The sequence below is a fragment of the Antechinus flavipes genome, chromosome 3 (assembly GCF_016432865.1).
Source record: "Antechinus flavipes isolate AdamAnt ecotype Samford, QLD, Australia chromosome 3, AdamAnt_v2, whole genome shotgun sequence".
Taxonomy (NCBI): domain Eukaryota; kingdom Metazoa; phylum Chordata; class Mammalia; order Dasyuromorphia; family Dasyuridae; genus Antechinus; species Antechinus flavipes.
Window position 1 is genome coordinate 286,941,195 of NC_067400.1, and position 26,307 is coordinate 286,967,501.

The following is a 26,307-nucleotide window of genomic DNA, read 5'->3' on the forward strand; positions in this document are numbered from 1 at the left end:
ACTAAGACACTCTCATTGTACTCTCTTGTGGGCAGAAGGCCAGGGTAGCCAAAAGAAAATTGTATGAGCTAGTTTTAATAATTTAAAAAGCTTCATTAACTGATTAATGAATGTGGAATTCCCTGGACTGTACAAGAATGTAGTCCTATAAGACAGTTCAGTCTGTATCCCATTTTTGTAAATGAGAAAACTGAGACAGAACATTCAAATGTCTTTAACCAAGGTTGTTTCAATGTTTGCTTGTAATGGTTGGACTTATTGGCTCCACGATGCTTTTTTTTTTTTTTTTTTTTTGCTTGTCTTCTAATAAGATGTGTCTGTGTTTCCTTTTGCATACTCTATCTTATTATTAATAATGATAACAACAGTTGATATTAACATGGCCCTTTCTTTAAAACAGTTCTTTGAAGTAGCTAGTGTTTTTATTTTTTAAATTATTATTAATATTATATATTAATATATTATCTATAGTATTAATATAATATATAATATAATTACAACACATCTATAATTATGAGATATCTTCACTGTTAGAAGTATTCATATGCATTTTAAAAATGATTAAGTCATTTTTCTTTATTATATAGAACGTTTATAAAAAGGCAGGCCAGAGAGTTGATATACTTGGGGGGAGATATGAATGCATCCCACTCCTAGGTAAATGCCAAGTAGCCGATCAGAATATTGGATGTGGGAGCCACAAAGGACTGGCCTCATATTACCAAAGGTGAATCATTTAAACTTCCGTGAAACTGCTTCCTCATTGGTTAAACTGTACTAATACCCACCTCGGATGTCGACCTCATAGGTTTGTTGTGAAACTGGAATGAGGTACCACATATAAAACATCTGTGCACATTTTAAAATGCCATATTGTCAGATGTTATTAATAGTCTTGTTAATAAATCTCATGGCTGGCATTTTGATTCAGAATTGTATTTATCAAACAGTATACCTTCCTTTTTATATTACACTTGAGTCAGAACTCTGCATGTTAGCAGATTTATGTGGCTTTTTTGACGAATGGGATTCAAGGATCTAGGATATTGAAACAGAGGAGTCAAGATCAAGGCTGGAAAGCACTGTTGTCCAGCTTTTTTGCTTTGTAGTTATAGTTCTAATTCTTATCACTGGGCCTGAAAAATGATCTTTCTTCTTGGGTATGTGTGTGTGTGTGTGTGTGTGTGTGTGTGAGAGAGAGAGAGAGAGAGAGAGATAGACAGAGAGAGACAGAGAGACAGAGAGATAGAGAAAGTGCTTTATCAGTGCTCTTTGAATAAATGTAAATATGGGAATGAATTTGAGTGTATTGAGTGAATTCATTCATTGAATGAATGAATATAGAGAGTGGGTACCATGATGGATTCTGAGTAATTGGCTATAAATGGAGTAAGATGGAAATATGAGAGCCAGAATATATTGTAAAGGGCATGGAATTTGGCATCTAACTTAGAACTGAAAGGGACCTAAGAGACAATTAAATTGTGACTTCCAAACTCATCATTCAACCAAAGCTGCTCTCTCCAAAGTTACCAGGTGTCTCTTAATCACCACATCTACTGATCATTTCTCAATCCTCATCCTAATCAACCTCTTTGTAGTATTTGTCCCTGTGGATCACTATTTGCTGCTAAATGGCCTCTCTTCTCTTAGTTTTTGTAGGTGTTCTCTTAGCTCATCTTGTACTTATCTAATCCCTTTAATCTCATTTATTGGATTTTTATTCATGTTATATCCATTAACTGTGGACTCACCACTCTGTCTTGGACTCTTTTTTTCTCCATATATTTTCTTACTTTGGCAATCTCATCAGCCCCAGTTGCTTCAGTGATCACTTCTCTGCAGGTAAATAACTGGATCTATATATCCAGCCCTCATCTTTTTCTTGTATACCTGTACCACTTCATTATTGGACATTTTGAACTACTTGGCTCAAAAACTCAAATTCAACATACCTAAAAGAGAACTCATTTTTCCCTCCAAATTTTCTCCTATTCTGAAGTTGTCTATTAATGTTGAGAGCATCACTATCTTCCCAGTTATTTTGGTTTGAAATGTTAGTGTCATCAGTGGCCCATCATTCTCACTCCACTCATCCTGTCAATCATCATATCTTGCAGTTTCTATCTTTACATCTCTCCTCTATGGGCCCTTCTCCTTGTTTACGCAGCCAATAACTTAGTTCAGATGCTCTCCCCCTCTCTCTGTGATTATTGCAGAGCCCTTTTAATGGATCTCCCTGCTGCAAGTCCCTTCTAACTCCAGTCCACCTCTCACTCATGATTGTCCTAAACCATAGGCCTGACTATATCACTTCCCCACTCAATAAATGCCAATCTGGGATCAAATAAAAGTACTTTGGCATTTGAAATTCTTTCTAGTTTTCTTATGCCTTAACCCCCCACCCCCACACTTGCTGCCTACTTCCTTTTTCTCACCCATAAAATCCCCATGTCTTTGTACTGACTCTTCCTGCCTGAAATATTTTCCCTTCTCACCTTTGCTTCTTAGGTACTTACTCCCTTCAAAATAACTCAAACCTTCTTCAAGTCTTTTCCAGGTCCCCAGCTGCTCATAATCTCCCACTCACAGGATACCTTTCAGTCAACTCTGCCTTTATTTTATATATTCTAGTTATTTACCTCTTGTTTTTTATGTTGGAATGTAACTCCTTGGAATGTAACAGAAGTAGGGATTTTGTTGTTGTTGTCAGAGGTGTTTTTGCTCTTCTTTGTATTCCCAACACTTAGCATAGTGCTTGGCACATATAGGCAATTAATAAATGCTTGTTGATTTGACTTTCTACCTTCGTTTTAATTCATTTTAATTTCTATTTATTCCATGATGCCTTTCCTGATCCCCTCTCCTTCCAGATGAAATTGATTTGTCTTTGTTTAATTCCATAATATTTTGTTCGAACATATCTTTTATACTTTTTCCATTATTCCTTATTTCATGAGTCAACTAGGTGGCATAGTGGATAGAGTGTCAGGTTTGTAGTCAAGAAGATCTGAGTTCAAATCCAGCCTCTAACACTTTCTAACTGTGTGTGACCTGGCTAAGTCACTTAAATTCTGTCTACCATAGTTTTCTCAGCTGTAAAATGGAGATAAAAATAGGATTTTTTTGAGGATCAAATGAAATAGTATTTGCAAGTTTAGTATAGTGCTTAGTACACAGTAGGCATTTAATAAATGATTATTCCTTTCTCTCTCTCACAAGGCTTAGAGAGTTTTATGTTTTTCCCAAGTGTACATGTCCCTTCTTTTCCACCCCATTAGATTCAGAGTCCTTGAGAAGAGCATCTTTTGTCGTAGCTCTTTGTGCCAGAGATTCCCAGTTCCCATCATGTATATATTAGTATGCCAGGGATGGAGACTTGCTTCACCAAAAAAAGTGGTTGTAATTTTTTAGCTTTTTATTTTCAAAACACATGCATAGATAGTTTTCAACACTCACCCTTGCAAACCCTTGTGTTCCAAATTTTTTCTTCTCTTCCTTAGACAGCAAATAATCCAATATGTGTTAAACACGCGCAGTTCTTCTATACCTATTTTCACAATCAACATGCTGTACAAGAAAAATCAGTTCAAAAAGGAAAAAAGAGAAAGAAACAAAAAGCAAGCAAACAACAACAAAAAAGGTGAAAATACTGTGTTGTGATCCACATTCAGTCCACAGTCCTCTTTCTGGATGCAAATGGCCCCCTCCATCACAAGTCTGTTGGAATTGGCCTGAATCACCTCATTTCTGAAAAGAGTGGCTGTAATTTAGTAGATATATTTTGGAAGTTGTTTGAGGCTCAGAGACATTAAATGACTTTTAGGTGGTCACCCAGCAATAAATGCAAGGAGTGGATCTCTAAGACTCCCCACATCCAAATCTCTAAGTACCATAGCTAGTGCCTTTCCCTTTGCTCATAGGAAGCCCTTAATGATTGTTTCTTGAATTGTTAAAAATTTTTTTGTTAGATCAAAGAGCTCCATATTTCTTGAAGGTCCCTAAAGGGATCATTATGTCATAGTATTGTAAAATAATTGATGTCTTTTTTTAGTGAAACTACTTTTATTTAAAGATAGAACATATTTCATTCCTGGACACAGCAGTAGTCTGTTGTCTCAGCAGGGACCTTTAGTAAAGGCTACTTAAATGTGATTTATTGGGGGAATGGCATAAGGTGAAATCTCATGGCATTGGAAGGGCTTAATGAAGAGGCAGAGACCTGATTGGATACCCAGAGATCCAGACTAGCCAAGAGTAGAATGGAGCTTTACAATACGGATGACTTGAAGAACTAGGGTTTTAGGTGCAAGTGGATGTGGATCACTTCCTGTTTTGTTACCTTTCAAGAAAAACTCCTTTCCCACTGGTGATTTCTTTTTGGAATCCCCATTTTGATAAAGGGCTATATTTTTCAGTGCTTAGCATAGTTCTTGATGCATAATGTTTATTGATTTGGTTTGACTCTCCTAGTCTGATAACATTCTCTCAAATGTTGGGATCATAGAAGTTAAAAGTGGAAGGGACTTTTGATATAAATCCCTTTTTAAAAATTTTTAATTTTTTAATCCCCTGATTTTATAGGTGAAAAAATTGAGGTCCAGAATTTGCCTTACTCTGTATTGTTTAGGTAATGTGTAAACTAGCTAGAATTAGTTTATTCTTTATAATTATAGTTTATATTATTGGTCTGTTGAATCTAAATTCAGTGAATTTTTTTTTTAACACTGTGGCTTTTCCAAGATTATGTCCCAAATAAAAGTTCTTGCCCCTCCTCTAGATGCCCATGAAGTCCAACTGGGCTTTAGCTTAACCATTGTATCATAGCCTCAAGCCTACCAAAATGGATTTTCTTTTTGCTTACCCTATGTGTTCCATGGCATGAGTTGAGATGTTGTGGGACTCTATCTAGAATACAGCACTGGCTGAATAAAGACCAGTTAAGGGAGTGTAAGAAGTTTGAATTAGTTGGTTGCACAGCAGGAAAAATTTATAAATTTTATAAAGTGCCAGAGGCAAGAAAGAATATCAGAACCTTATTGAGAAGGTTAGCATCAGATTTTTCAAAACAGATAAAGGCCAGAGGCAAAAGTGCATTGTAGCAGAGTACCCAGCTTCAAGAAAACAACTGGCAGAAAGGGCAAACACAATAATTCATAGCCAAAGCAATGTTTCTACAAAAGGAGTAACAGATTAAAAGAAGGGTCAGTTCCAAATCTCAGCATCCTTTTCTGGGTTTTAAGCAGAAGTATCGGGGTAATAATAAACCCATTAACTGTTTTTTTTTTTTTTTTTTCCTGAATGGGAGACAGCTCTTTTAGAGAATCAAGGAACAAGGCTAGTCAGACCTGGCTTCAGGAGATTTCTTGGAGCAATTGGTAAGATGGGAAGTGGGTGATTCTACAGGGCAGCAGACTACTCTAAAGATTCTTTGAAGACTCTCTAATTTGAGTTTCAGATAACTGGATCTCTACTCCCTTGGTGAAATCACCACTAGAATATTATTAGAGCCTGGAATGGTGGAATGTTAGACTACGAAAGGCCCTTAAATGGAAATAATTTAACTCAGCTTTTTAAGAAAAAATGAAACTTATAAATATGAAGTGATTTTCTGTCTGAAGTCACAATCTGTCAGAGCCATCCTCTTACACTAGTTGTCTTTTCATTAAATCTTACTATGATTTTTCTGTGTTTAAAATTATTCCCTCAGTCATACTTTGTAATCTTCTATCCATCACAGATTCATTTGTCATCCCCTCCCTTTTTTCTTAAACCACTTTGGGAGTAAAAAGACTCTGTATTATTCATTCATACTTTAGTGTGAATTGGTTTAAACGAGTCATTTTCTAAGTAGATTCTACTTTTCCATTTTGGATGTGGTATAAGTTTCAAGATAAAGAATTAACCAAGAATTAGTTTAAACAAGTCTTTTTCCAAGCAGAGACCATCTTTCCTTTTTGAGTGTTGATTTTAGTAGAGTAAGTATAAGTTTAAAGGTAAAAAATTAAACAAGAATTAGTTTGATGGTGTTAGTGTAAGTTTGGAGGTAAAGAATTAAACACAAATTAATTTAAACAAAACTTTCTGTAAGCAGAGACCACCTTTCCATTTTGGATGAGAGTTTTGAAGGTATTGGTATTAAGTTTAGAGCCTAAGACAATGGCCATGTCCACTCATCATGAATTTTATTTGGTCACTGGACCCACATGGCTCCAGAGTTAAAAATGAGGCTGATTAAGGATCTCTTTTCAGCAAATAGCCTAAGAGAGGAGAACCTCATGACTTTGACCTTCATTTTCAAGTTGTCATTTTTCTCTGAATTCCTAATCTACTAGTTGCTTATGCCACTTGTTATATTATGCTGTTTCATGTGATCAGTCTTTTTATGTGAATGTGTTTACCTAAAACACTTATGTTCCCATAAATATATGTAAACACCTGGAGGACAGAGACTTTTTTTCCCATTGTACTTTCCCTGAGGCACTAATCAAGTTGTATGTTTTGGTTCATATTGATAGATGTTGGTTGATTGATTAAATTAAATAATTTTATGATTCTTATTCATAGTTTTTAAAATAAAGGAGTGGAATATATTAAATGTTCTTGATCTCTAAAAAATTAAACTCAACATCTATATTTAGTTGCTTTTTATTTGTGTAGCGCTTGATGAATGTTTTCTTTGGGGGAAATGATCATCCATACATCTGTTTTACAATCTCTCCACTCTACCATCCCACACCACCTCTCTTAAAATTCCCTTCCTAAATCCAGAGGGAAAGTCAACTTTGTCACAGCTGTGCTCCTCCAGACCTTTCCCCTGCTTGTTGTACATCCTCAGGTAATTTCTGACTTTGAAATAGTAAATAAATGGTTTCCTGTTTCTCTTGCAAATATGCTATTTTCTCACGCTCCCCGGTGAGCCAAGCCAACTTTTTCTGGAGAAAACCAAACAGCACTTGTTAATGGCCTAGGGTAAGGTTGCAGCAGCTCATGCTTAACCTCAGCAAGGGGTTTTTGTACAGAAGAAACCAGTTTCTTCCTTATTTGGAGTGACTGGCAGCTTCCTGAACCCTCATGATTCTTCTACATTACATTACAAAAATGCAAAGGTGAATAGAAATTCTACCAATTATGGGCATAGAACTTGGGTTAGCAAGAGTAAGTAGCTTGGCTTCCATTGCCAAAGGTACCCAGAGACCCCAGGATTTTCCAGCTATCCTTGGGATTCCACTTTCTCCATGTTTTTCTTTTTAGTTCTGTTTGGATCATGTTTTTGTTGTGCATTCATTTAAGTCATGTCCAGCTCTTGTGACCCCATTGGGGGTTTTCTTGGCAAAGATATTGGAGGTTTGCCATTTTTTTCTCCTGCTTATTTTACAGATGAGTAAATGTAATGCTGAAGAAACTGAGCAAGACAAGAAATTAGAGACCAATTCAATAGTTTATTAAATGGAGAGAAATACTGGGACCAATGGATCCATGGTTGATCCCAGGGCTAGACGAGACTATCCTCTCAGAGTCTAGCCCGGAGTATCTGGACAGCAAGCTTTTTACAGAATAACAAGAACCATGACATAGTTGGGGTACCTAGGTGGGGATAACCTAATGGAGGGAGGTTACTGATATTCTAATGACATCTAAAATGGATAAACCTTTATCTTGTCAAACATTAAGAAGGAATGTCTATAAAACCTTTATCTCAACCATTAAGAGGGAAAGGTTATAACCTAAGGCAGAATAACTAAATAAGACAATTGGAGAAACTGGCTCATGACATTAAAAGGGAACTTTGGCATAACATAACTAAAGTAATGGGTTAAGTGACTTACCCAGAATCATACTGCTTAGAATTTGAACTCAAGTCTTCTTACTCCAGGCTTGGCACACTGTCCACTTAGGCTCCTAGCTATTTGGATCATATTCTCTCCTAAAAAGGGAAAGATTAAGAACTTTCATAATGCCATAAAAGGTAACAGTACCTCAGTTTAGTTTCTCCAATAATAAAAAATAATAATAAATACATATATAATAATTATATATAACACAATAATTAATAATAATAATAAATGTACAATGATTATGTATAATGTAATAATTAAAAATAACAATAAAATAAAGTAATTTAAAATAATTTTTAAAAAACCAACATTGTGATATCCTCCAGTAATGCTTATAAATGAATTGTGGCATGGATCACTGTCAGGATCTGTTCAGAAACAGGTCACAAAATGTAGAACAATTACTCTTTAAGGCAACTTTAAGACTGGTGGCAGCTGCACCCTGTAAGTCACCTAATGAGGAGACAGCTCTAAATAATATCTGTAAGGGACAGATCAGTGGTGAGAACACAGATTGGGGAATAGGGTTTTTTACTTGAATTTTGCTACTGATTTTCTTACTTTTTCAAAAGCCTGTCACTTACAGAGAAAAGCAAGGAATATTGGTGAGTTTGTTTTCTCTAGATCAAGCCTCGCAACTAGAGTTGCAAACATACATACAGACTCAAAATGCAGAATGCATTTTGGCGGGGATAATGGCTAGTGTGGGAATTAGTTATGCTTGACTATTCATGTTTGTGTTTTGTTTTTGTTTTCCTAGAGTGGGGGAATTGGGAGGAAAAGAACATAAAAGCTTGTAGATTGAAAATAGTGAAATTTAATTAAAAAAATAGGAAATGGGGAAAATGTTCATATGGTTGGTAATCTCTTCAAAATGTATACTCTGCAGCAATGGGGTTGATGTGAGGAAGGTGACTGTGGATCCTCATCCACTAAATTTGTGTGGCAATTTAAGATTGAGGAGTGGAAAAGCTCTGATGTGGATTTGGGAACACAAGTTCTGGAAATGCAAGTTGAAAAATATCTGAATGTTGGCAGTGGGACACTCATTGTGTCTGTTGTCTGAGAACCTCAGGGCAGAGATGCTCACCTCCACAAGGTTGGGCCCAAACAATACACTGAATTTATGCAAAGGTTGCCAATTTGTGTGGGTATACTCAGACACATCTTCTAAAGAACAAAGCTGTGGCTTCATCCTTTTGTTACAAACTCCTCAATGGGATTTGAATTCCTTCCATTCCTTTGGTTACTTACTAGACTCCTTATGCTAAAGAAGCTTAGCACAAAGTCAAAATAAAAGTAAATGAATTTTAAAAGTAAATGATTTTTTAGAAAACATGTCCTAGTGTGTATATATTTAGCCAGTGGACTAAGAACTCCAGTCTGGAATATAGTTGTTTCTCTCTCTTCTTTCAGACCTCATGTGTTTTATTTTTATTTTTTTTAATTAATAGTATTTTATTTTTCCAAATACATGCAAAAATAGTTTTCAACATTCATCCTGTTAAGACTATTGCGATCCATATTTTTTCTCCTTCCCCCAAGACATCAAGCAATCTGATATAAGTTAAACATGTGTGATCCTTTTAAACATATTTCCATATTCTTCATGTGTTTAACTCTGTCATATGTGTACCACATCCCATTTTGTATTTATCATAAAGAGAGAATTACATTGGGGGTTCTTAATTTGAGATCTGTAAACTTGTTTTTAGAAAAATATTTTTAAATAATTTGATAACTATTTCAACACAATTGGGTTCCTTTGTAATCCTTTCTGTTTTATATTATGCATTTAAAAAACTTTATTTGGAGAAGTGTTCTGTAGGATTCATTAGACTACCAAAGGGCCCTATGATACATAAAAAGTAAAAAAAAAACTCCCAAACTAGGTTTTACTTACACTCTTATCTAATCCAGGGTCTTATAAGATATTCTATACACAGTGTAACATTAACAAATCTCTTCTGAAAGCTGTACCACTGATATTTCTATTACTCGTAGTGTACCATTTGGTTTGGGAGCTCAGGTTTCTGGATGGGGTTTGGGCAGTCCTTCCCTTGGTGTCCATGGTGTAATGGAAAGAGTTGTTGTTGGTCAGTCATGTCTGGCTCTTTTTGCCTTTCCCATTAGGATGTCCACTCCTTGATTTGTTCATAAAAATAGAGATCATGTTTTGCCTTTCTTTGTACTCGCAGTGAACATCACAATGCTCTGCACCTAGTATCTAATAAATGCTCAATGACTGACTAATGAAGGTATTGCAGACATCTGCCCACCAAGTGCTTAAAAACTGAGAGAGATGAAGGGCTTTCAGGTCTTTGTGAAAGGTTTGTGGAAGCATTTGGACAAGACTGGAACAAGATGAAAAGGCATGAATGAGTTGTGATGTCATCTCTAGTAGTAAAAGCATCCACATAATTGAAATCTGAAAGTTCTTCCAAGTTTATACATACGTTTATACACACATACCCATATACACATAGCCATACATATACATACATGTATATATACACACATGCTATATATACATATATGTATATAGACACACACATATAAAATACACACACTCAAAAATATAAAACAAGCACACATATATAATATATATTACATGCATACTGTATATACACATATATACTCTATATATACACATATACACAGTTGCAGTATGGAGATTGCTTTTGCCTCTCCCTTTCCTTCCTCCAGCACAAGAAATAATATTCCTTGAGGAGGAATATTTGTATAGTTTCTCCCACTGATCTTAGAGTTATAATGAGGAGAAATAAAGAATATGAAGTAGGAAAAGGGGCACCAAGGTCATCCAGAAGAGAAGAAAAAGACTGAATTTTTTTTAACTTTCATTTTAAATGAAGAACATTTTATTATTAGATTAGAGCAATGGTATCAAATTCAAATAAAAAGGGGGCCCCAAGCCATATATATAGGATCCTTGCCAGCAGCATCTAGAGTTAGAAAACTATATTTTAACATGATCTATAGTCTATTGTATTTTTAGTGACTTTATTAAATATTTCCTAATTATATTTTAATCTGGTTTCAGAGCCATGTTTATCACCTCAGGACTAGAGGATGATAGAGAGATATTGCAGACCCTGATTGTAGAAACAATGAGCTGGGGGTGCTAAAGGTGGGAAGGTTAGGAGGACATTGTGGAGAGAAGGAAATGGCTTTCACCATCACTCTTCTCTTCCTTAGAATAACAGGGACCACATAGCTCAGAGGAGCGGTTGATTCTCTGAAGGAACACTAAAGATTTACATCTATCTTTTTGAGTCATTAGTCAACAAACACCTAAATCATTTACCTGGAAGCACAGGTGGGGATTTAAAAAAATATACAAAAAGGCAAAAAATCTAATCTTTCATCTTATGGAGCTCACATTCTAATGGGAAGGAAAGCATCCAAGCAATCATATACATACATCATCTATAAAGTATATACATGGGAGGTAATCTCAGAGGGAAGGTGCTAGTGTTGAGGATAGGATTGAGGGAGGATGGAGAAAGGTCTCTTACTGAAGGTGGCATTCGAGCTGGGTCTTGGAGGAAACCAGAGAAGGCAGGAGGCCACAGTGAAGCTGGAGAACATTCTGTGCATGGGAGTGGGCAGCCAGTGAAAAAGCATGGAGTTTATCCAGAGAAAGAACTGAAAGAGTCTGAATGCCCAGTCAATTAATATAATGATGAATTAAGTGAAAAAAATTATTCTTTTTTCTGGTTTTTTCCCTTTTGTTCTGTTTCTCCTTTCATAACATGATTAATATAGAAATACGTTTTACATGAGTGCACATATATAATGTATATCAGATTGCTTATCATCTTAGGGAAAAGGGAGGAAAATTTGAAACTCAAAATTGTATGAAAATAAATTTTAAAAATTGTCTTTAGGGTAGCTAAATGGTATAGTGGATGGAGCACAGGCCCTGAAGCTAGTAGGACATGAGTTCAAATTTGGCCTCAGATACTTAACACTTAATTTCACTTGCCTTGCCAGAAATAAATTATGTATATGTATATGTATGTATTAAATAGTATTAAAATGCTATTTAAAAAAAAAAAAAGAAAAGGTATGGAATTGGGAGATAGGGTCCTGTGTGAGGAACAGCAAAATCACTGGACCATGTGTATGTGAAGGAAGGTAAAAGGTAAGATTGAAAAGATAGGAAAGGATCAGATTGTAAAGGGATTTAGAAGCCCCTTTTTCCCGAAAGAGAGGATTTTATTTGTGATTCTGGAGATAATAGGGAGCCACTGAAGTTTGTTAAATAGGAGAGATGATCACCTTGGCAGTTGAGTGTTAGGTGGATTAGACTGGGGAGAGATTTGAGAGTGAGACACCAAATTATACAGTAGTCTGGGATAGAGAGGAAGGTCCACTTCAGGTGGCAGTTGTGTGAGTGGAGATATGGGGACATATATGAAAGGTCCTATGATCATAAAAATAACTGGACTTGGTGACAGATTGGCTGTATGGGATGAATGCAAGCAGGTGTGACACAGAATTGTGAGCCTCTGTCAGTGTGACAGTGGTGCTTTTGTGGACTGTTGTAGAGAAGAGAAATTTTTGGGGAAAGATAATGACTTCTGTTTTGGACATGCTAAATTAGAGATGTCTAAATAATATCCAGTTTGAAATGTCCAAGAGGCAATTGGTAGTTTGGGACAAGGAATAGATCTAACACTTATTAGCTGGGTGATACAGGGCAAGTCACTTAGCCATTTTTGCCTCAGTTTCCTTATCTGTAAAATGAACTGGAGAAGAAATGGCAGACCACTTCACATCCAGTATCTATGCCAAGAGGAACCCACATGGGTTCAGTCAGACATGACTGAAAAACTATGGGATAAACAGGGAGTTAGGAGTCTAGCAGCTGAACAGCTGCAAACTGAAAATACTCTTTAGGATGGTGATTAATGATGGTAGCATTGGCAGACACTACACCCCCAGGTAGGGGAAAAAACGGTTTAGTACTTTTCTCTATCTAGTTACTTTAGTGTGTTTTCTCCTATTGTCAGCCAGAAGGAGAACATAAAATTGGCTGTTTTGAAGCAAGATAATTTTTCATTGAAAACTCATTCTCTTCAGCAAGAAAACCTCATCATAACATTGTAAAACTCAAGTTTAATGTTCTTCCTCAGGTCTGAGGATTTTTAGGCAACTCAGGTATTCTAATTCTGTATTCTTGGCTCAGTCAATTAATATAATGATGAATTAACAACTGCTCTGTAGATGCTGACTTGTTGGTGACTGGGTCAAGATTAATCTGTTAACATTGGTTTAGTGTTCTGAGATGACAGGGAAAATGATTATACCTGGCAGGAGATGTTATTTCATTTTCCCAACTGTTGAGGAAATTGGGTGGTGACTCACAGCTATCAAAAGTAGACTGGGCTGTTTTGGGAGACAGTGGATTGTCCCTCCCTGTGTTCACCCCATTAGGATCCTTTTCTGGCCTGAAGACAAAATTCAAATTATCATAACTTGTGAAGATTCCTATTCAAATATTAGAAGCCTTCTTGGATGCCTTCTAACTCTGTAATTCTGTATTCTTCCAATTCAGCATCAACTTGTTGAATTGAACTGCATAGAGATAAACAGAAGTGGTGATAATGTTGGTGGGAGATTTAGCTTTACTTTGGTCAAGTTATTTTCTTTTCTGACTCTCAGCAACCTCCACTATAGAATTATGGAGTTTGTATTTCAGTCTCTGACGTTCCTTTCAACTCTATATTTCATTAGTGGATAGAGCACCAGACCTGAAGTCAGAAGGACTCAGACACTTAACACTTCTTAGCTGTGTGATCCAGTTACCTCAGCCAAAAAACAATAATAATAGTAATAAAATAAATAAATAAAAAATAAAAGCTAGTTTTGAGTAAAGCATACATTACCAAAGGGATTTATGACTGAAAAAAAGGTTGAGAATTCTTGAATTAGTCTGATCATCTTCCTTTGCAGATGAGGAACTGAGGCCTTCAGAAATTAAAGTTGAAGAGGTAATAAAAGATGTTAAAAGTGTAAGCCCCTTGAGGACTGCCTTATGCTCTTTTTGTATCTCTATAGCACAGCACAATACCTAGTACATAACAGGCATTGAATAAGTATTTATGGAGACTCTGGTTTTCAGTTCTGATCCTCTCCAAATTTATCACTCTTTTCTTTCTTCTTTTAGTCAACTGTAATTAAAAATCTAAGTGAAAGACTAAAATTTGTTTGTTTTTTTAAAATAATGGCTAGAGCTACAGAGAATTTTTGCCTTTTACTAGTTCATGCAATTCCAACCATTAGGTTCAGGGCCAGAAAATGTTTTCTAGAGTCATCTCTTTCTACCTGTATATATGAGCTATATGGCTCATGTACGAGTAAGTTTCTTTTTTCCTGGTCCCCCAAGAAAAGCTGATGTTATAAAACATTGTGCAGTGTCCAGACCTTAAGACTTCAAGTTCCCTGGTGGGTTTTCAAGTCACCCTCTGACATAGAAATTTGGTCTGTGAGAAATATAATTACTTTGTTGCTAGCTCCTGAAGCTGCTTTTTCGTACTTCTGTAGGAGTCACTTGAGCTTTTCACTTTGGCATTTATGCAGTCTTGGTTTTGATCATCCTTTTGTTCAAGATGGTAACTGGTAGATTTGGTATTAGTGTATTGCCTCTGGCAGTTATTAGCAAGGTAGATCTTGACTTTAAAAGGTATTTAGGTCAAAAGATGATGTCATAGCTTTCTTGTTATGAGCAGCTGGTGGCTCACTGTGGGTAGAGTATGAGGCTTGAGTTAAAATACCATCTCAGACACTTAATGTGTGGCTCAGGCCATGTCATTTAACCTATTTGCCCCAATTTCCTCACCTCAAAAATGAGGTTGCTGATAGCATCTATATCCCAAAGTTGTTGTGAAGAATAATATTTGTAAAGCACTTAGCCTGACACATAATGAGCACTGTGTAAATATTAATTATCATTACCAAATAATAACAAAAATTACTATTAATTATTATTAGAGATAGAAGAATTTTTAGGGATCTTAGACCAGTCCTCTCATTTCGTAGACAAAGAAAAGAGTAAATGATTTGCCACAAGTCACTTAGCTTATGAAGGAGCAGAAATAGAACTTTTCTCCTCCAGTTTTACAGTGGTCTTTCCAGGTCATCATACCCCTCCATTTGTATACCTTTTTTTCCTCTGGATAGTCCTATCTCATCTATGTAGGCACCTGGATAGTTTTCCTTTTCATGCTATTTGTTCTGATTTTAAGGAATTCAGTATTTAGCTAGAACATGGCAAATAATAGCTTTCTTAGTAAAAACAATAGATCTTTCTTTATAATGTTGAGCTATGCTTGGTGGGAGAACTAGAATAATTCTTATGATATCCTTTTTCCTTGTTATAGTGAGACATATGTGATATATCACTGGATACTGTATGTGAAGAAAATTATGTGATTCATAATATAATCAAACCATATATTAGCAAGGAAGTTCCCTTCAGAAGAGATGGTAGCCAGATATGGTATCAGTCTTACTCAAAAGACTTTAAGGGACAGCTGGATGCTGCAGTGGATATAATTACTGGTCCTGAAGTCAGAAGGATCTGGGTTCAAATCCAGTCTCAGACACTTAACATTTATTATCTGTGTGACTCTAGGCAAGTCACTTTTTGCCTCAAATCCTTTCTCCTGTCAAAAAAAAGGCTTCAAAAATTAAGAGAGATTGATGAAAAAAAAATTTAAGAACAAGCCAAGAAAAATGAAGATTATGAAAAGAAAGTCTGCCAACTCGAAAAGGAGATCCAGAATATGAAGGAAGAAAATGACTCCTTGAAAAGTAGAATTGGTCAAGGGCAAGGCAGCAAAGTTATGAGACCAAGAAATAATAAAATGAAATATAAAGAATGAAAAAAAAGTAGAAAAGGATATATCTCATAAAAAAATAGATCCGGAGAACAAATCTGGAGAAAACATAAGTATTATTAATATTACCTGAAAGCCCATAATTTAAAAAAAGAATCTTGTTACAATAATGCAAGAAATAATTAAAGAAAATTGTTCTAAAGTACTGCAATAAGAGGGGAAAAGTAGGAATAGAAAAAAAATCCACCAATCACTACTTGAAAGAGACTCTTGGAGGAAAACATCATAGCCAAATTCCAAAAAGCCCAGTTCAAAGAGAAAATATTATAAGCAACTAGAAAAAAACATCAAATATAGCAGAGCTACAATTAGAATCATACAAGACCCAACTTACTACATTAAAAGACCACAGATCTTGGAAGAATATCCTGAAGAGCAAAAGAACTGGAGTTATGACTGAAAATATCATACCCATCAAAGTTAAGTATAATAATGAAATTTTTTAAAAATGGACATACAATAAATTGCCAGACTTCCAGGATTTTGTTGCAAAAAGACCTGAGCTTAATAGAAAATTTGACATATAAGATCCAAGAAAAATAAGGATACTTTGTTTATGTCTTCTATGTGGAAATGTAAACCATATGTCTAAGACTGTTATTAATAACTGGATAGTGTAAAAGAAAGATTGGGATAGGGACAGTTAGGTGGTGCAGTGGGTAGAGCACCAGCCCTGAAGTCAGAAGGACCTGAGGAATTTGGCCTCAGACATAACACTTCCTAGCTGTGTGACCCTGGGCAAGTTGCTTAATCCCAATTGCCTCAGCAAAAAAAAAAAAGAAAAAAAGAAAAAGAAAAAGAAAGAAAAAAGAAAAGAAAGAAAGATTGGGTAGAGCTGAGGGTAGAGCAAAATCATGTAGGAAAAAGTAAAAAAGAGTAATTATACAAATGAGGTGTAAGAGAGGAGATTAAAGAGGGAAAATTGTGTGTGTGTGTATCTCAAAAAGTATTAAAATATTCTAAATTCAGAAAAAATAAGATTAAGGGGTGAGGGAGGAGGGAGGAAAATAAGGGATTTTTAGAGGAAACCTTATTCATGTCAGATCAAGGATAGAGAGAGAACAACAGATATATTTCGAAAGGAATAAAATTTTCTAAATTTGTAAAGAAATAAAAGGATGAGGGAATAGGATAAGAGGGGAGTATATAGAAGAATATATAAATTAACAGGAATGGATTAAAGAGGAATAGGGTGGGGGGGATTCTGGGGAAGAAAGTTAAAGAATAGGAGGGCAAGGTAACAGATCTAGGTGATCTAGAAGTAGATCAAAAGAATCAGGAGGAATAGGAAATAAGAGATATACATCAATATAAAATAAAGATCAGGAGTAAAATTTATTAGATTAAAAAAAGCAGACTTAATAATCATGATCTCAGCAAAGTTAAAGTTAAAATAGATTTACTTAAAAGAGAAAAATAGGGAAATTGCACTATGTTAGCCATATTAATCAATATTGTAGTAGACTATTTAAAACAATTAGTATAAGGTTGGAATAATGATATGGTGTAAAAAATGATGAGATGGTGGAGTTAGAAAAATATGGAAAGGCTTGGACTTGTGAAGGAAAATGTTATCTACCTTCAGAGAAAAAAGAGGAACAAATTAACACAGTATAGCCTTCCAAAGAGAGATAAGAGTATAAGTGTATGTATGTGTTATATATGTGCATATGACTATAGAGATCTATATATGTATATGTTTGTATGCATGTGTATGTGTGTGTGTCTATCTATCCATTTCTGCACTTACTTGTAGCCTTCCAAAGAGAGATAAGAGTATGTGTGTGTGTATGTGTTATATATGTGCATATGACTATAGAGATCTATATATGTATATGTTTGTATGCATGTGTATGTGTGTGTGTCTATCTATCCATTTCTGCACTTACTTGTAGCCTTCATGAACAGGATGGGGGGGGGGGGAGAGAAACAGTAAAAAATGCACAGCTAAGATAAAAAGAAAACACACAAGGAAGCAAACAAAAACAAAAACCATAGATAGCTCTGAATACAATGTAAATTATTTATCATATATGCTTTCTTGAAATGGAAATTCATTGCTTTATATTTTGAATCTTCTCTTATATTCTGGTATGTACCTGACAGTTTTTCTGGTTTTTTTTCTATTCTCTATTTAAGTTTAAAGTAAGTAAATAAAAATTTAAAAATAAAGAAATGCAAGATAGCTAAAAAAAAAGTTAAAAGTAAATAATGCATTTTTAAAAATTAAAAACAATAATCTGTGTGAACTTGGATATCACTTAATTTCTCTGGGGCTTTTTATTAAATAGGGCAGCTGGAAGCAATTTATTAAATGACTTTTGAGTTGGCTTCTAAACAATTGAATTAAATAAACATTTGTTAAATGTTTATTATAGGCACTGTGGCCATGTTCTAGGCTTACAAATAAAGATAAAACTATAATTCCTGCTCTCAAGAAGCTGATATTATAATAGGGCGAACAACATACAACTTTGTGCATATAAAAGAAACATACAATAAAAATGGAAGGTCATCTTGGAGAGAACACACAGGTAGCATTAGGGACAAGAGAAAGGTTAGATTTGAACCAATTTAAGGGAAACTTGGAGGCTGAGATAAAAAGTGAGAGACTACCAGCAGAAAGTCATGGTGCGGGGCACCTAGGGCCTCAGTGGACTTCAGCCCTGAAGTCAGGAGGATCTAAGTTCAAATCTAAGCTCAGACACTTAACACTTTCTAGCTGTGTGACCCTGGGCAAGTCACTTAACCCCAATTGCTTCAGCAAAAAAAGGAAAAAAAACCAAACAAACTCAAAAGAAAGTCATGGTGCTGGGAGATGAAGTATTGGGGTCTTTTCGAAAGCTAGACTGTATGTGGAGGGGGATAAAATATAAGAAATGTTACAAGATTGGAAAGATAGGAAGGAGTCAAGTTATTGTGACAAATGAACTGTTCTCTCTTATTTAATAACTGATTATTGTATTAGGATCAGTTTTTCCCTTTTTCTACTTCCTCAACCAGAAATCAAGTAGCTTGGGAAACTTATTTTAGGCATTTAAATGGACCAAAATCTAATTGTTCAGTAAAAGAAATTCTAAGTTTGGGTTAATGAGTATATTTTGCTCATCGTGTTTGCTTGACAGGTTCTGGGAAAATGTTGATGTTCCCTAATACCAAGGTAGATGATATGGAAACTGACGAATCTTTGACTAAGATTTGAGTGACCTAAGCTACATACCCCAAGATAGCTCATCTCCTATTTGATTAACCATTCAGAATTGAGCAGGCATCCCGCAGGGGCAGTTTCTCTTTGAAATGCATATAAACTGTAATCCCACTGCCAGTAGGAGTCTTCCATCTAAGAGAGATGGTCAAATGACCTTCCTTTTATTAATAACCTGCTGGCCTTATTAATAAAATGATTAGGTTACCTAGAAACTACATCTCTCAAATTTTTAAAATGTCACATTATGGAGGACATTCATCGCCAAATGGAGGACTTTATATTCAATCTTGAATTTATCTGGGGTTATAGAATTTATGATGCCATGGAAATGGAGGAATAAAACATTATTTGACTTTCTATTTTGGATAACAAGCAGGAAGGGGTCCATCATCTGCTCCAGAGATTCGTGTCCTCATTGATATTGTTGCCATTGGGTCTATTGGCAAGAAGGAATCTTTAGAATTGTTCTGTTGAATATGTCCAGTATCTTGCTGTTATTAAATGTCTTGGCTCTTTTCTTAAAGAAAAAGAGATTGAAATATTGTTTGTCAGTGTCAGGAGAGAATCACCAAATGTCAGAGCAGGAAAGACCTTTACATGTCATGGAATTCAAATACTAGTTTTGTAAATGAGGAAAACAACCCCGAACAAGTCTAATGATTTGTTCAGCATCACACAGCTAGGTTATAACAAGTCTAGGTCTGGCTCTCAGACTATTCCTGGTAACTTCAGATTTACATATAGCCTACTGATGGGTCAGCTCTGTCCATTCAGCCACTAAAATGATTTTCTATGTATCCACCTACCCAATAAACTCCAGTGGCTCTCTGTTGACTCCAGTAGCAAATACAGAATACCCTGTTGGCCCATTCAAAGCCTATGCCCTCCTACCTTTCCCATCTTTTTATGCCTTAATTCCCTCACATATTCTTTGATTCCATAATACTGGCCTCCAGGATGTTCCATGAACAAGACATCCTTTCTTTTGGCTCTGGTCACTTCCCCCTCTTTTCTGACTACTGACCTCTCTGTGTTCCTTTAAGTCCAACTAAAATCCCACTTTCTCCTGGAAGCCTTCCTCAGCTTTTCTTAATTCCAGTACCTTCTGTTTAATCATTTCCCATTTATGCTGTTCAGCTTGCTTTTTATATATTTGTTTATATGTCTGTGTAGGAATATATATGTATACATACATATATGTATAGATAGATTTGTTTATACATTGTCTCCCTCATTAAATTGTAAACTCCTCGAGGGCAGGGATTGTCTTTTTGTATCCCCAATGCTCAGCACAGTGCCTGGCACACAGTAAGCACTTAATAAATGCTTATTGATGAATTATTATCCGGATTATTAAATTATGCTTCCGCCCTATCATATATAATGCAACTATTCAAATGTGCTTTTCTTTAGAATAATCCAGACGGAGGAAAATGAAAGACAGAATTAGGCTACCAACCGAATAGTATCCGTAGAGGCTTTTGAGGAATATTGATTTGCCTGGCTTAGTGATAGAATAGATTGGCCTTTTCCCTTTCTGGTCCCCTGCTGTTTGCAGACCGTAATGCGCTCGGCAGGGAGCTATTATTGCGGCTGCATATGAATCTCCTTGCCTTAGGGCAGTCCTCCCACCAAACCCTCCTCCCTCCGCGTGTTCCCTACAGGGGATCCACATTACTTTAAAACCGTTCTGAACGTTTCTTTTGTCATCATCACCTTGAGACGTCATGGCTGTAAAGGAGAGGGATGAGGTTAGTGATCGCCCTGGCGAAGGGAACGTCTCAGAAATGACTTCTCCCTCTGCTCCGCGGCTCTGTGCTTCTGTCTCGTGTTAACCAAAAATTAAAAAAAAAAAAAAAAAAAAAGTCCGTGAGACACGCATTCGGCTCTGGCTAGTGTAGCCTGCGCTGCGGCTCTTAAGCGCTTTCTCTGTAACCACCTGCGTGCACACTGAGACGCACGTGTTCTTTCCTCCATGACACAGTTCTGCCCTGGTGGCCCCCGTGGCTGCAGCTGCTCCCAGCTGCCCTGGCCTCTGCCAAATTTCTGCCGCGCGTCGAGTCTTCCTCTGTGGTAGCTCTCACAGGAAGTGGAGAAATGAAAGTCCCCGCCCTCAGAGAGCTTCCAGTTTAGCCGGAAGTGGTATCGTTCCAATAGTTACCGAAGGGAGCGTTCTTAACCTTTATGTGTTTTTTTTTTTTCCTTTCCCCTTTTGATCCGATTTTTCTTGAGCAGCATGATGAATATGGAAATATTTTTAAAAGGATTGCACATATTTAGCCTATATTAGATTGCTTGTTGTCTGTGGGAAGGGGGAGAGAGAAAAAAAAAATTGGAACACAAGTTTTTGCAAAGGTGAATGTAGGAAATTATCTTTACACAAATTTGGAAAAATTAAAAAAAAAAAAAGAAAAAGCTATTTAAAAATCCCTAAGTTCTCGGGTCCTAGGTTAAGAATTCTTATCCTATATACTGTAACATTTAACATGTATATAGGACTGCTTGCCATCTGGGGAAGGGGGAGGGGGTGGAGAGAGGGAGGGAGGGGAAAAAATCGGAACAGAAGAGAGTGCAAGGGATAATGTTGTAAAAAATTACCCTGGCATGGGTTCTGTCAATTAAAAGTTATTAAAATAAAAAAAAAAAAAGACCTCCTATCCTATAAAGTATTGTTACTTCTATATTGGATTTATTCATCTCCCAGGTCATTTCTGACTTGTAAGTCTTTATAAAAATTAGATCACTGAATCAGATTTAGAATTGGAAACCACCTGAGGACTAATTTTTCTTTTTTTTAACAGATGAAGGAACAGATTGGAAATGTTATCCAAAGTGACATAGGCAGAGGCAAGAATTGAATCCCAAATCTGCCTTATACAAAGAATATTGGGGAAGGGTAGTGACAATTATTGTGACTCTTATTTGTAGGTTTTTATTATGTGGATTATGGAAAGTGCTGTGCGTTCAGTCTTTTTATTATAGCTTTTTATTTACAAGATATATAGATTGGGTATTTTTTCAGCATTGATAGTTGCAAAACCTTTTGTTCCAACTTTCCCCTCCTTTGCCCCACCTCTTCTCCCAGATGGCAGGTTGACCAATACATGTTAAATATGTTAAAGCATAAGTTAAATACTATATATATATATATATATATATATACATGTCCAAATAGTTATTTTGCTGTACAAAAAGAATTGGACTTTGAAATAGTATACAACTAACCTGTGAAGGAAATCAAAAATGCAGGCGGACTAAAATAGAGGGATTGGGAATTCTATGCAGCGGTTCTTTCACTAGGTGTAGCTGGTTCAGTTCATTACTGCTGTGAGCTCAGTCTTAAAAGTCTTAAAGAAAGAATAAAGAATTTCAGGGGTAGGGAAATAAATTATTAATTTGTGTTACTACTTTAGTGAAGTATAGCTTTAGTTTAGTTTAATTTTGTTTTTACCTTGATTTGATTCATATGATTCTGGGGATTGTTAGGAATTATTGATTTATATGACAGGTATGGTTGTCACACAAAAATATGACTGGCCCCAGTTCAAATGGATTATAAATGGGTTAGTTCCCATATGTCTCCCTTTCCCCCCATAGCAGGTCATTTTTTTCTTTTGTTTTTTGGTCAGATTCTCCCTATCTAGTCTTCAGCATTTGAATCAAACCATTCTTTTATTTTTTTCCCTCCTTTTTAAAAATAGTATTTTATTTTTTTTCCCAATTACTTATGTAAGTCTTTCCAGGTTTTTCTGAAATTTGTTTGCTCATCATTTCTTAGAGAGCAATAGTATTTCATTATATTCATATAGCATAATTTGTTCAGTCATTTCCCAATTGATGGGCATTTCCTCAATTTCCAATTCTTTGCCACTACAAAAAAGAGCTGCTATAAATATTCACATTTGTCCTTCTCCCTTTTTAAGATGTCTTTGGGGTACAAATTTAATAATGATATTGCTGGAGCAAAGGGTATGTAGAGTTTTATAACCTCTTGAGCATAGTCCCGAAATGTTCTCTAAAACGTTTGAATGCATTTACAACTTCACCAACCATGTCTTAGTGTCCCAATTTTCCTATATGTTCTCCAAAATTAACATTTTCCTTTTCTCTGAATCAGACATTTCTTATTTCTAGGCAATACTCCATTAGTTTAAAAAATACTTTGGAAAATAGCGTAGTTAGCTCCCCAATGTGCCTAGGATTTGGGTTTTATGCTTCTCCTACAATTTGATAAGTTATTCATCTTCATTTTTACCAGATTCAGCAGTTTTTTGTTAAAAAAAATTTTTTAAGACTTTTTAAATGATGCATTATGCCTTATTCATTCCTAAGAGATCAATGCTGGTGTACTCCTTGTCATCTTCCAAAGATCATAAGCAAGATTTGTGAGCTTTAATCCATCTTTGTGCTCAGGAAGCTTTATTCATTTTTTAAACATTTTCAAAAATTTATGTATTTACTTTTTCAAAGACTTTATCTGAATATTCTGTTTTTCCCTTTATTTAGAGCGCAATCGAAGGCGAAGATGTCAGGTAGCTTTCAGTTACCTGCCCCAGAATGATGATGAATTGGAACTGAAAGTTGGTGACATCATAGAGGTAGTAGGAGAGGTAAGCAATTTTTTATGTACTATGTGTATGATATGGACATTCCTAGTTCTTAGAAGTGTTGGTTTCTAGAATGTCATACATATGAATTGCTTTGATTATATCTTAGCCAGCATATCCATGAGGAGCCAATGACAGAATCATGTTATTTTAGATTGAGATAGGACCTTAGAAGGCAGTGGAACTATGCTCAAATAGAGTGCCACATCTAGAGTCTTCCTGAGTTCAACTCTGGTCTTAAATACTTGCTAGCTGTGTGACCCTGGAAAGTCAAATAATCTTGTTTGTCTCAGTTTCCTCATCTGTAAAATGAGCTGGAAAAGGAAATTTTGTACTACTCCAGTATCTTTGCCAAGAAAATCCAAATAAAATCATGAAGAGTGAGATATGATCGAATTTAGAGTGGCTAGGTGGTGCAATGTATAGACTTCTGGGTTTGGAGTCATTAGAATGTAAATTTATTGAGAACATGGATTTTTTTTTTTCATTATTGAATTTGTATTACCATCAGCTAGCATGTTGCTTAGCTCATGATAGTGGCTTAAAAATGCTTGCTGAATTTGATTTGAACTAGGTGATCCTTTAAGGTTTGATGATGGGAAGGAATGCATAGTAGATAAAAAGTGAAAATAGAAACAGTAAGTTCCAAATGGATATTTGACCTAAAATTTAGATCCTAAGTGAACCAGGCCTGTATAAGGAAGCATATAATATCAGTCTTAGCCAGTGTGTTCGTTTGTTTTGCCCCTATGGTTTCAAGTTTTTCTATTTTCCTGATCATTTCTTTCATTTATCTAGAGATAATTTGTAATAAGGAAATGATGTGTGGAGAAGGCTTAACAATGTGGAGTAATAGTAAGAAGTGAAAATAACATTGATAAATTATTTTTTAAAATGTGAAAAATGAAATTCTTAATTCTTTAAAATAGATTTGAGGAAATAATTAAATTCCTAAATTGCTTTTAAAACATTATCCTTAATTTACCATTTAAAGATTAATCTAATATAAAGATTTTATGTATGTCTGGTTTGGGAAGTTTTCCATAATCATTTTTGCTTTGACTTAAAGCTCTTAGATTCCTAGTGACAATAGTTGCTTCAATCAACTTCAATCAAATAGTTGCTTCAAGAACTAGGCAACTCAAATATAGTTACTAATATAAAGTGTTTATAAACATATATCTTGAAATATTAGAACAGGTAAATGACTAAATATGTTCACTATTTATCTTGATTTTAAGAGGGAATAATAGTAGGGCCTCATTTCCTTTTCAATAATATCTAAGTTTTTGAGCAGTGACTTAAGAACTCATTTACAGGAAAGGGAGAAAATTAGCCATACAATTAGGTCTTGGTTAATTATTGCTTAAACATGTTTGGAACAACCCACTTTTCTTCTTTTTACATCAAAATAAGGAATCTGTTTACATTTTAAGATATATTTTATTGATTTCTAAAATTGTCACTCTTATCAGATGTTTGTGATTAAAAATGGTGGTTTATTTTACAGGAAGTGGCTGATTGTTAACATACCCCTTACCTAATTAACCTAATTACAGAAATAAGCCAAATTCCCTTTTCTCCAAAAGGGAGATACTAATATTTGTACTCCCTAACAAATTGTTATCAACATCTAGTAAGATCTTTGAAAAATACTTTTTTTTTTTTTTAACATAAAAGGATTGAGTTGTAAAACAATATTTTAAAGTGATATCCTCTGAGAAAGAAATCAACAGTATCTTTTTAAAAATTTCAGCTAGATTTTGGTTATTTTTAGTTCAGATCTTTCCTGAGAGTTTAAGATTACAAGTATTGAAGTAGGATTCTGGGAAGATGGTGGAGTAGGTTAGTAAATTTCGCCCACAAATAGAACAAAATTTTGTCTGAGGCTGAACAGAGTGGTGAAAAATCAAGAAGATTTGGAGCAGAATGGGGGTCCTCCAGGTACAGCTTGAGATCTGAAGAAAGACCAGGCTGGGATTAATCCTTGTGAAGGATTACCTTCTGGTAATACCTCTGGGCTAGCTCTGCAGAAAGTGGGGAATGAGCTAGCTGAGTATGGCTGTAGCCTAAGCGGGAACCACAGAAACTTTGATCTTCTGGATTGTTGATGGAGAGGTGGGGTCTGAGTCCAGGAAGACTGAATGCATTTTGGTTGATTGGGAACCCCCTGCCCAGCTATGCTGCAGGGACATGGTCCTGAGCAAGAAGGAACTTGACTGCAAAGGCAGCCTGCAGGGGTACTGCTGGCTGTGGGCACTTGCAAGAGAGTTGAGCTCTTGGTTTGGGGGTGACTGGTCAGACTGGAAAGCTGAAGTAAAGCCAGAGACATCATTCCCCCACCCCATGATTAAAGGTGCTTACATTAATACATCTTATTAAAAAAATTCATCAAAGAAGAAAGAATCCCACCATAGAAACTTCCCATGGGAACAGGGAAAACCTGGGTTCATCTTCAGAGGCAGACACTGGAGTAAAAAGGTTTCTACCCTAAAGAGTAATGTGCAGTGGTTCCCTGCTCTGAGAGAATGTATAGAAAAACTCAAAAAAGAATTTAAAAATCAAATGAGAGATATGGAGGAAAAACTAAAATAATTTAAAAAAAAAAAACATGCAAGAAAAACAAAGATTATTGAGAAAAAATTAACCAGCTAGAAAAGGAGATACACAGTCTCAAAGACAAAAATAACTTTTTTGAAAGTTAGAATCAGACAGGAGGAAGCCAGTGA

At 35.5% G+C, this 26,307-nt stretch overlaps 1 protein-coding gene across 5 annotated transcripts in view; it reads left to right on the top strand.

Annotated features, from left to right (window-relative positions):
* The window catches only part of SH3KBP1 (SH3 domain containing kinase binding protein 1), a 457,572-nt gene that overhangs the window by 200,953 nt on the left and 230,312 nt on the right, over positions 1 to 26,307 (top strand). For all 5 annotated transcript variants that reach the window (XM_051985147.1, XM_051985148.1, XM_051985150.1 and 2 more), the window contains one exon: positions 23,478 to 23,581. In XM_051985147.1, coding sequence (XP_051841107.1) covers positions 23,478 to 23,581 — 104 coding nt within the window. The remainder of the gene's footprint in view (positions 1 to 23,477; positions 23,582 to 26,307) is intronic.